Genomic DNA, 12,492 nt, shown 5'->3' with positions numbered 1-12,492 from the left:
TGATTAAACACTGAGGATTGTCTGAATTGGATGTTGGGGGCTCTCAGCTTCATTTGGGCACAGGCCCATCATTTTACATCATGTGCGGCCCCAGAGCGGAGCCAGTTTGCAGCATTAAGGAAAGTAACAGTCTGAACTAGGTGAAGTGACTTCATGTACTTGTACTGGTGTGGTGGAGCCCTCCTTGCATATTATGCTTAGACTTAAGTTACAAAATGTGGAAGAGTGCAGAGAACTGTCCTGATGTGATCACAGTTCTTAGTTACAGTCTTAGGGTTGATTATACCTTTTTATCATGTGGAAGTTGTCTTGTCTCCTGGCTGTGGCTTGGTTACCCAACCTTTCTCAGCAAAAATGTCCAACACTTCAACATGTGGTTGATTTAGTGTTTATAGAGTCCAAATAATCTGATTTATTTCCACTTCAGACGACACTGAGCCAGTGTTAGTTTGTGACGAAATGGCAAAACATGACAAAATTCAGATATTCAGTGAACTGAGTGACCATCATGCACAAAGGAGTATGCACTGAGAATTGTTACAATATTCTGGGGTCCATTGGAAGCCATGTTTGGGCCTCTCAATATCCAGGCTGTATATGTAAATGAGCTGCTTGAGACTAGAGACACATTCAAGAGAGGATAAGCTTCAATGTGAGGGTCCTCTGAGTACAACCATTATCATAGTAGCAGGAAATTAAGAAATGATGTTAGCAGTTCTTGGGGTGACTTTGGCGATTGTGTGGACCGGGCTCATTTTAGGACTCTTTGGAGCTCCTCTAGGAAGTAGCAGCATAAGCCACTCATTTAAACATCTCGCCCCACTCGAGTTGCCATCTCCTGTTGCCATAAGACTTCAAAGTGGCACTTAAAGTTTACAGGAGCTACATTAGCTCTCTCAAAGACCTGGGGGCATATTTACTAATCTTTCATGCAACACAAGGCAGCAAGCAAAGTTGCATTACTGTATTGTGTGAAAGGGCATATTTACAAAGACATTGAGCTTTTCTGCTCTCTCATTGTGCTGGCGCACTGTGTGCAGCCTAGAGCCAATGCAGACACACTTGCGCCATAGTACAAAGGCGACCGCGTTACAGGCAGGATTGATTATGTGCTGGAAGGAGTCCCTTCCTGCACAAAGACAGTCTTTAGAAGCATTATCCTCTTTATATGTGAGCTGCACAATGCAGCACATGTATAAAGAGAGAATAAGGAGAAATAATGATATTTCTCCTTGTTATACTTCACTTAGGGAGGTGCAGCATTTTGACACATTCCCAGGTTTTAAGGTTTTTGCAAATCTGGGGATGCGCCAAAATACATGGGTGGGCGCCCATGCTCTACCCATGGAATGCCTCTAAAGTTGAAATGTAACATAAGGCTGTGTAAGCAACCAGAGGGATGTGGAAATCACCCAACACATACCTAGACTTTTACGAACCTCCATAAAACCAACTTGTGCCGGCGACACCCCCCTCTGCCCCCCCCCATTTATGTGCGGTAAAAGGGTACATAACTAAGCGCGACTACTATGGCCCTACGGGTCGGTAGGTGGGCGGTTGTGTCTCCCAATTTAGCCACATGCAAGACAGTGATGTGGCGGCTTTCTCAAGCATTTATAAGGCTCACAACACAGAACCTTTCTTGTGTCCTACCTTCACCCCTTTCTCTCCTCTTTTTCTTTTTCTTTCTATCACCCTTTTTCTTGTTCTCACTAAACCACGCCAGCTGGGGTTAGCTAAGCATATTTTTCGAAGTACCTGTAAATAATGTTGTACAAACAGCGAATGGCTAACCTTGTAACAGAAATGCTAATGTCTTTGCTTATAAAATTAATAATAAAATAATTTGAAATAAAAAAAAAGGCTGTGTAAGCATACCGGGTGTTAACCTGTGTTACATTCATTAACAAAGCCACAAAAGGCCACGCAAATCAGGCCTTGTGTGGCTTTGTAAAGATTACTGAAGCCTTTGCGTTGTCCTTGCATCACCTTGTGTGATGCAAAGACAATGCAAAGGCTTCATAAATATAGGCCATGGCCTTTATGCTAGACTCTGTCTGTCTGGGAGGAACTGGGACTGCCAAGGGTGAATGAAAACACACACACACACGCACACTTGCACACACTTATCTATCAGTCCTAGCTTGGGGCTTTTCTCTGCAATGCAAGTTCCTCTTGGAGCACAGGACTAAGTACAATTAAACCCCTCTGCAATCCATTCATGACGCACTGCACTTAAATATATTTATTTATTTGTAACTTTTCTGTAGAATTTTTTTGGGTTCAAACAGGTATCATCATCGTTAAATAATAAACTTCCTTTCAACCCTCCCCTGTTACCTCCTCACCATATGGCACAAATATGTTTGCGAGGATCATCGTCCCAGCCAGCATGAGTGATGTGGTTTGTGTAATCCGCCGGCCAATGTAGCTCATGGCAATGGTGGAGATTAACTTTGAAGGGATATCCACAGCTCCAAAGATGACTTGTATGAGGTAAATGCTGATGCCAAAGTTCTGCAGGTCCATGGCCAGGCCATAGTAGGCAAAACTGGTGGAGAACCTGTATTTGGAAATGTGCAAGAGGATGAAATATTGAATGAGCAAAATAAATATTAGGGTTTGGAGTTTTTGAGTTGTCACGTCTCTTTATGTTATTGGGAAACTCAGGGGCATACTTACAAGGGGATTGTGACACCGGAACGTAAAATGTTTGAGGTTCCAGTGGCGCAATGCCCTGTACCATATTTACAAAGTGCTGTTAAACCACGTTTTGTGGCTTACCGCTGCTTTGTAAATATAGTACCCTTTCACGCAGATTCCTGCTTGAAAGGAGCATGCAATGGGTGTTCCTGTGGGTGTTCCACCACAACACCCATTGATTTTTGACGCTGCCTCCAATTTACAAGGAGGTGTAAATCTGAAGCTGCACCAAAAATGAACGCCATACAATTGCAGGCATTAGAATGGCGCAATGGGGAGAAATACTTTTATTTCTCATTGATTTTGCTTTTTTATGTGTGCTGCATTTTGCAGCATACATAGAAAGAGCAAAGTGCTATTAATGAATGTTTATGTGCAGAAAGATGTCCCTTCCTGCGCAAACACAATTATCAAATAATGGTGATTTTTCTACTTCTATGTGTGCTGCAGAATGCAGTACACATAGCAGTCACAAATCACCATTATTGATTGTTTATGCGCAGGAAGGAACACCTTCATGCACATAAATAATCATTCCCCGCAATCCAGGCACTCTTGCACTATGGAACAAGGTTGCCTGCATTGGCTCTAGGCAGCTATTTTTAGCGCTAGGTAAACACAGGGGTGCACTGTATTATGTAAATATGGAGCATCTCTGCATTTTGGGAATGGCCCAGCAAAAGTTGTCGCAGCTCCAGTCTCCCTCATTTCCTTGTAAATAAGCCCCTCAGTTTCCAATCATGACTTTTGTGTTACAGATCATGAGATCATTGGGTGAGTAGAAGCATGTAGTGGTGGATCCCACTGTGACTGGAGGAAAGGAGGAGGGATATTTTAAAAGAGTATTCAGTTTCACACCTGCTTTCTATTCCACATCTACAAACTGGACAAAAGAAAGTCGAGAGATTGCAATATTATTCATGAGTGTGTATGTGTGAGTGTGTGTGTGTATGTGTGTGTGTACATGTGCAGCACTTTATTTGTAAAAAAAATAGGTGGCAGGACTAAAAGGTTTTCTCAGAAGCCTGGGGCCTGAGATATTGATGGTATGGGTAGCAAATACAAAGGCTGCATTGATTTAATTGCACCTCATGCTTCATTAATCCCTTGTGCTGGTTCTTTTTCATTCTTGCTCCCTCCCATTGTTACTGTTTTTCCTCTTTCTCTTCCTTCATGTTTCCACTTGTGTCTTTTTTTCTTTCTTGCTTTAGATCAAAGTCTTTTTAAGAAAAATAATTGCGGTTCCCCAAAAATGATGAATGCTGGTGGGCCCCTCCTACAACAACAGGCTCACGTTAAGCACTGTACATGTGTATGTATATGTGTGTGAGAGAGGCCTAGGTAACTACATGGATTCACTGCTAATTCTTGCAGTTTTGTAAGAGCTCAAGGTGAGAAAGATTCTTGCAAGAGCTCCGACTAGACTTCTATCTATCTCCCAGGTTCTAAACTCTGCCTCTCATTGTCTGAGATTTCTAGGCATCTTTGAGTCTTCCTTGACCTTATTGTGTATTATGGCCCTCTTTAGCATAATATGGTCACCCCATCATAATACTGGTCTTATTATTTTGTAGCCACTTTTAGAATGCTGGTTGTTCAAGCAAATTGTGCCCCCCCTTGCAATTATGATGGACCGAGTGAACCATGCCCCACCCATGACATAATGGTAGCAACTCATAACTAATGGTGGTCCGAGACTATTATGGCATCACCTGGCATATAAAAAAAACCATTGTTTAAAAGTGCATTGGAGAGTCATTGTTACAATCATTCTTATAACATGCAGGCACCATGCATTCCAATTGGTAATCTAGGTATGTTAAACGAAGTATATTTGTTTCAAATATCTGGCAGTTCACAATTCATTCTCTAAAGTCTTTAATTTGTGTCCACTTTTCCAGTGCCTACCCTTATCCACTCCCCCATTGATTTAGATGTCCTTTAATATATACCTGCATCGCCTACTTCGTATTCCTCCATCTTTCCCACCCCACCTCTCCCATCTGATCTAGTCTTCCCATAAGCCTCCTAATAATGTATCAAGAATTTCCAGGAAACTGAGGAACTTCGATTTTCGATTGTGATCGTATCGACCCGCCATTTTGTGCTCCGCCTCCATCTTGTGTTGCCCTCACTCATGCAGCACGACGATCGAAGTCCTTTTCTGCTTTTTCGGCAGCTTCGTGTCAAAATTAACCTTCTGCCTCTATTTGCAAAGCTGGTGTTAGGTTTAGCCGAGTACACTAATCCCTGTCTGGTTTTTCTAATCCCCGTCTCAACTATCTGTTGGTTCACACTATTCTCCTCTGACTTTATCTTATCGTCTGGCCTTCGCTGTCCTCTGCTAGCATTCTCTCGTTTCACAACTGTCCTCCAATACACACAAACGTATCTCGCCACCTGCAAGTTAGTTGTGGATCTGTTAATGAATTAGTTTGAAGGAGGGGTGACAAACACAGTTGAAGGAAAGGCTTCTTCGAGTCATCTGATACTTTGTTTTCAAACCTTTCCTATTGGTTCTGTCCTGTTTTCCAACTTTCCTTATTGGCTCTTTCTTATGTGTTCTGGGTGTGTATTTGGTTAATGTATATTTTACATATGTGCTATAAAAGATTGTGCGCCACGGAGTGAAGTGGTAGTCTCCTGAAAACCTACCTTGTGTACTTCTGGGACAACTGTACTAGCCGCAGCTAATAAATCTGATCTTTTACACCGACAGAGTGTCCCCGTGTCTCTGTGTAGCTATGCAGGAGAACCCAGGAGATTAAGGCGTACCCTGCGCCGCCAGATCCAAAAGGTTCTGGTTCTTCAACTGGCGCCCAACGTGCGGCGGCTTCAGTGGTACCGGTTCTGCCTGAAGATCGTGAGGAACCCCGCAAGAAAATTCTGGAGGAATCGCAAGCCACATCAAGCGACCCCTGTATGTCGAAAGTGGTCCGAAGGTCTTTTGCAGCGCGGTTACTCCTTCCTGACGGCTACTAACGACTGCTGCCCTGACTGCCGCCCTGCCTTGGCCCTTCCTTTGATGATGTATGGTAAGGCGAGACGATAGACGGGCCTCTGTTGGTGTAAGAAGACGTCCTTAGTTAAGTATTTCGTGGGTCGCGCCCACAATTTTTGTCCTTTGCTTCTTAGTACCTCTGGCCCTTAGATTCGACTATTGCAATAGCCGAAGCCGAGGGTAAGTGCATTTGTGCTGCGTAAACTGAGTTTTACCCCCTTGAAGTTTGTGAACAGTCAGGTGAAATCACGAGATGCCTGGTCTGACTAAGCTTGGAAAATGTTGTTGCTTTGGTTGTAATAGGGATTCCCGACTTGAGGACTTTTGTCCGATTCCTTCGGTTGGAACTCCCACATATGAGCTCTATTCAAAACATGGTGTTGGCCCCATTGCCTTTAACGAGGCATGGACCCGATACACGAAGAAAGATGGTGTTTTAAAATGGCCAGAAAATGGTAGTTTCGATTCTGATGTGCTAGATAATTTGGAAACAGTTCTATTCAAAAGAAAAGCCCGGCAGGCAATGTTTGACTCTTTCCACCTTTGGTGTAAGGAAGCCAAACAGAGAGAAATTAAGCAAACAAAACGAGATAGGAAAGCACAGGGTATGACAATTATACAGGAGACATTTATTGATCACAGTGGTCGAGATATGGCTACAGAGGGTGGTCAGCGATTATTTGTGGACAAATTTGTATTTAATTTGCTTCCCGAGTTGTCACACAAATTGAAAGATTCTGAAAGTTCATGGGCTGTTTCTTCTTCTGCCCAGATATTGGCTACTGCACAATATTATGAAAACAGAGATAAAGAAGAAAAATAAAAGCAAGAGAAAAAGACGAAAGAACTAAAAACAGGCAAGATGGCGCCGTAGTGAGTTTCCCCGACATCCACCCCTGCAGCGTTCCTCTTCGGATTCAATGAACTGAGACCCCCCCCCTGAGGCTACCCCCTACCTTAAGCTCCCCATGGTTCTGGCGGCTTGTAGGGGTCGTGAGAGAGGCCAGGGCGGGTCTCCCCCAAACGGATGGTGCAGAAACTGGTGGCCGAAAACTCCAGATCAAGCGAGACGCTGGGAAAGCCTCGCTCGGCTTCTGCTGACGGCGTTCGCCGGATACGGGATTCCCCACGCTGAGGCGCGGCAGCTAGGCAACGCAGACGCTGGGACACTCTTTGCTCACTCCACACATCCTACAGGCTGGATGACGGCCCGCAGAGCTCGGAGCAAGACGCGCTCCATAGCCCAGACATCAGCAGCCCCCGGATCCGCACCCACAGAAATAATTAAGAGGACTGAGACTGACAAGAGGCTTGCAACTAGTGGTAAGAATGGGGAAAAAAAAGAAGTGATTAAAAAACCCTTATCTAAAAATTCCATTAATGCGGACTCAAATAAAAAACAGCTTGCTATCACTAGCTTGTTTCCATCCAAGGACATACCTGTCTCTGCAAAAAACATAACGCATCTAAAAGACATAGTTATGGATGGCTTGACCGTTACAACTACCCCTATTAATGATGGCAATATAACTAATGTAGCCAATTCTGGAATACCTGGTATGGGCCCTTCCAGCCCCAATATTACTGCTACTGACATTCAGACGGAGGCCAGAGATGAGCGGTACTCATGGGGGTCCAGTGGTGAGACAACCGCCATGGGTACGCCAGAAGTATTTTTAAATACTATCCAAGCTACAGTTAAAAACTCCAGTGCAGATATGGCTGCTCCAGGCAAGACTTTGAGTGGGTTGATAGAATCTCCCTCTTATCACAAAACTGCTGACAGTAAAAATACGACTCTACCGCTACACCCTATCCCGGAAGGAAAGCACATACCTAGGGGGGGTGATCAGGAAGCAGGATCTCTCTCACCAGATCCTCTAGAGAACTTCTACTTGTTAAACGAAGACTCTGTAGACTCTGACAACTCAGACAACTCAACCTCTAGTTCGATCTCAGATGCAGAGCGAGGTGGCGATACTTCTACAAGTCATTACAGTCAGCAAGAGGGTGAGGGAAAGAAATTACCTAGGAGAGCTAAGAGATTCTCTGAGAGGAAAAAAGTAATCTGAAACGGAGGTCGATGGTGGAGGACGGGGACCTTGGTTGGGATTATTCTGATACACACTCCTTATCGTTCAAGGACGCAACAACTTCAAGAGAACAACCACAGAGTACACCAGCGCTCGGTCAGGTAGACACGTGTATTCCTGCTGACCCCGGAGAACCGTCCCTATCCTTAATACTACAGTCTCTGAAGGCTTTCCAAGATGAAGCTAAAGCCGAGAGTTGTCAAGCACGTTTGGTCTCTAAAAAAATACAAGGCTCCATCAGAAAAGTCGGCAAAACCTGTACTGAGATCGCTGAAAGATTAAGCCTATTAGAAAATCGAACTGATCTACTCGAAGCTTCTGTCGAAGGTTTGAAACAAAACTCCGCATCTCAAGAAAAGTCTATGATCGATGTAATGTGGAAATTGGAGGAGGCGGAAAATCGTCAACGCCGGAACAATCTGAGACTTCTTGGAATTCCAGAGAACAGCGAGGGAGGAGATATCAGGAAATTTGTTATTAACCTCCTCAAAAGCTCTCTACCGGAACTGTCACAATGGGACTGGGACAAAGAAATTCAGCGGGTGCACAGATTCCCTCTAAATATATCCAAGCGACGTTCAGATGAATCACAATACCCCAGAGCGATTCTAATCTTTTTTGGGAACTTTTTGCTTCGGCAATCAGTGTTTGAACTCGCTAGACCAGATAAAAGAAGGAACTGGGAGACTTTTTCATATTTTGTGCGCCCAGACTTTGCCCATGCTACTGTAGAAAGAAGGTGGCGACTCAGACAGTTGATTACACCTTTCCAGAAAATTGGCGCCACTGCCTTTTTGCAAAATCCTGCGAAACTTAAGATTAATGTTCAAGGGCATTTCCATTATTTTACTTCTGAAGTTCAGGCTCAGAAATTCTTAGATGAAATCACTGCTAGCCAAAAGAAAAAATCTTCCTGAGAGCAAATTTATGTGGCCGGGGGGTGAAAAGGAGAAAGAGAAAGGATAGTAAAGAAGAGAAGGGGAAAGAAAAAGAAAGGGGGAAAGGAAAAGGAAACATATATAAAAATGTTTTTTTTTTTCTTCTCTATTTTGTGGGGAAGGAAGGGAAGGAAGGAAGGGAAGGAAGGGGAAGGAGAGAAGGGAAAAAAAAAAAAAAAAAAAGAGGGGGAGAGGAGAGGGAAAGGGGGAAAGAAAAGAAGGGAGAAAGGGGGAAAAAGGGGGGGCACTATCACTATCATTTAAGTTTACGGACCACGGCGGGGGCTGGGTGGGGACAGTACAGACGCCATCATAACAGGCTCAGGACTGAGCCTGATTGCCTATATACTGGTGGGGGTGGGGGTAGGGGGGAGGGGATCCAAGGGAGGGTTGGGAGGAGACAAGCTCAGCACTATAATACATATAAATTAATAAGGTAAGGTTTTTAGTTGTAAAGGACATCAGATCAAAGAATACAGGGAGAAAAAAAAAAAAGCTTCTATAGGAAAGATAAAAATGCTTTTAGCTGGAAGAGCTAAAATTCCAAGATGGATAGGGTAAAGATTCTGACCATTAACATCTGTGGTCTCAATGATGAGAGAAAAAGGTATAGAGTGGCTATGGGGCTACAATCTATAGGAGCAAATATCGTTTGTATCCAAGAAACACATATCGAGGGATCTAATATACACTTGCTTCATAAACTCGGCTTTAAATTGATCACTGCCACAACACAAGGGGTTAGAACTAAGGGTGTCGCTATTTTAGGGAAGATGCATGGGACACAATTTAACCGCTCAAAAGCTGATAAAACACGGACGATGGGCTATCACAGAGTGTCTCTTGAACAATGGATCTACAGTAGTCATTTGTTCAATATACAATAGTATTAGTGACGACCCTGATCTCTTGGATCATATCTCTAATGAGCTCGCCCACTGGCCACTCCCGGTAATAATCTGTGGAGACTTAAATCTGAATTTACCGACTGATTGGACAGATGATTTATGCTTTAAATACAAAGGGAGGAAGCCTAGAGTCTTTCAAGCATTTAAGAATCTATGCTTGACCCATGGTCTCATCGATATATGGCAAACTAATCACCCGGACGATCCAGGCTATAACCACTATTCTTATCCCCATGTTTGTCATGCTAGGTTAGATTTTTTTTTAGTGTCTAATTCTTTGGTTTCTAGCTGCGTTATTGAAAAATTACCTAGGGTACTTTCTGATCACAACCCCCTCTTATTGACCATGGAAATTCCTGTAATTAAAAGCAATGCTAATATATGGACGTTTGAAAGAGCACTACTAATTAACGAGACGTATTGTGAGCTCATGCGACAATGGATCCCTAGATTTTTAGCTGAGAATATTGGTAGCGCGCCAATCGAGATAGTCTGGGATGCTCTTAAGGCCGGGATCAGAGGTGAAACTCTACGATTCTCATTATCTGCTAACAAAAAAATAAAACAAGAGATGGCAGTATTAGAGAATAATGTTATAACCGCGGAAGAAGACCTAATTAAAGCTATTCGGGAGGGAAGGGAAGTCGAAGAAGAGCTTAAACAGATCACAATTGCCAAGAACCGTGTGATCGAGATATTAACAGCTAAAGCTATCGACCAAGCCACAATACATAAAGAAAATATTTATGAATTAAGTGAACAGGTAGGGCACCAGCTAGCTATGCGCACCCGAGAATCAAACACTGCTAACCTTATCAAGTCTATCAGAGATCCGGAAGCCGGGCTTTTGACAGATCCCGACACAATTAGAATCACGTTCCATAAATATTATCAGACTCTATACAGGGAAACTTTCACACACCATAATATTCACGATGCAATTAATGAATACATAAGACAAGATGTCCACATGAGGCTAGAGAGCAATGATGCCGATAGCATGGACGCAATACCAAAATGGGAGGAAATCCTCCTCGCATTAAATAGCCTTGCTATTGGTAAAGCTGCAGGTATGGATGGAATTCCTACCGAATTTTATATTAAATTTTCTTTACAAATGAAAGATATATTGTCTGAGCTATTAGCTCATGTATTCCAAGGGGGACGACCCCCGGGATCTTGGTCTATGGCTAAAATCGTAGTCTTTTTAAAACAACATAAAGACGCTACTGAATTAGGGTCCTATAGACCTATCACGTTAATAACTAGCGACTCCAAAATTTACTCGAAGTTATTGGCTACAAGATTAGCTCCTAACATACACAAATTAGTCTCGGCTAGACAACACGGGTTTATCCCTGGAAGGGGTACCACCGATCATATCCAGAGAGTAATCTCATTATTTGATTGGTGCGAGGTTTCAGGAGACCCTATGGCTTTGATTTTATTAGATGCGAAGAAAGCTTTCGATAGGGTCTCCTGGAAATATCTCTGGACTGTCATGACTAAAAGTGGTATAGGGGAACCCTTTATCAAAGCAACGCAGATGCTGTATAGAGAGCCAACTGCAGTGGTCATGGTGAATGGGTCAATATCAGAATCTCTGTCAATAACTAGAGGGACTAGACAGGGATGTCCATGCTCTCCTCTTTTATTCGCTATATACATTGACCCATTCATACGAAGATTGGAGAATATCGCTCGGATCTCACCTGTTTGGGTAAGGGACCAAGCGACGAAAATACTAGCATATGCGGATGACATCGCAGTGGTCACTAGTGACCCTGCGAACTCTATCAGGGCGATCAAAGAAGAGGCGAAGATTTTTGGGGAAGTGTCAGGTTACAAATTAAATCAAGCCAAAACCCAGATTATCCCCAATAGCAAAATAAGTCTGATAGATTCACGAGTGACCGAAAAAGCTAACTACCTGGGAGTGAGCATAACCTCAAAATTAGAAAACCTAGTTGATGATAATATCTCTCCTTTAATGCAGCATACTAAGAAGGACATGATTCGCTACAACAATCTTCACCTATCCATCGGAGGTCGTTGTAATTTAATTAAAATGCTTATTTTGCCTAGATTTCTATATTTTTTAAGATCAATCTGTTTGGAGTTCCCCCGCAAACATTTAAGAATATGGACAATATGTTCAGTAGATTTCTATGGGGGTATAAGAAACCACGCAGGGCATTACGAACTATCACTTTACCTAGAGATAGAGGAGGACTGGCATTGCCCAATTTCAAATTATACTATTGGGCTACCACCTTAAAATTCTGCGTCGGTCTACTCTCTCCCATAAATAATAATAATGAAGGAGATATCCCAACCCCACAAGAGCTACTGCTAGGAAATGAGTCTAGCGGCTGCTTATGGCGTCATATGAATGATGGCTACTTTAAAAAAGTAAGATTTAAGTCAATAACGTGTATTCATAAAAACTGGAACTTTGTACGGAAATTAGCCGGTATTGGACGATTATCTCATTACACTCCAATTCTCAATAATAGTAATCTCCCCGTGATTTTTAGCGACTTATATATGGAAAGGTGGATAACGAAAAGAGTTACACAACTTGGTTGTTTATATACTATATCCGGAATCAAATCTTTTGACGAATTGCGGACTGAATTTAATCTAGACCACCGGGATTTTTTTAAATTTTTGCAGATTCGAGATTTTCTTTTGAAGAGAGGGGGGAGTGGGTCAAGATTCCTGACAGTCCCATTAATCGAGAATTTATTAAACAACTCAAAAATTAAAATTGGGGAAATTTACGAACTATTACATTTTTGTATTCCAGATGATATGGATAAATATATATGTAAATGGCAGGATAAACT

General features: G+C 42.7%; 1 protein-coding gene across 1 annotated transcript in view; it reads right to left on the bottom strand.

Moving 5' to 3' along the window:
• Positions 1-12,492, bottom strand: part of LOC146798594 (solute carrier family 22 member 6-A-like) — a 315,472-nt gene that overhangs the window by 66,361 nt on the left and 236,619 nt on the right. Inside the window, exon 7 of the mRNA XM_085625902.1 lies at positions 2,349-2,563. Coding sequence (XP_085482028.1) covers positions 2,349-2,563 — 215 coding nt within the window. The remainder of the gene's footprint in view (positions 1-2,348; positions 2,564-12,492) is intronic.

Source organism: Triturus cristatus, chromosome 9, assembly GCF_964204655.1.
Source record: "Triturus cristatus chromosome 9, aTriCri1.1, whole genome shotgun sequence".
Lineage (NCBI taxonomy): Eukaryota > Metazoa > Chordata > Amphibia > Caudata > Salamandridae > Triturus > Triturus cristatus.
This window is presented reverse-complemented; position numbering and strand designations above follow the sequence as displayed.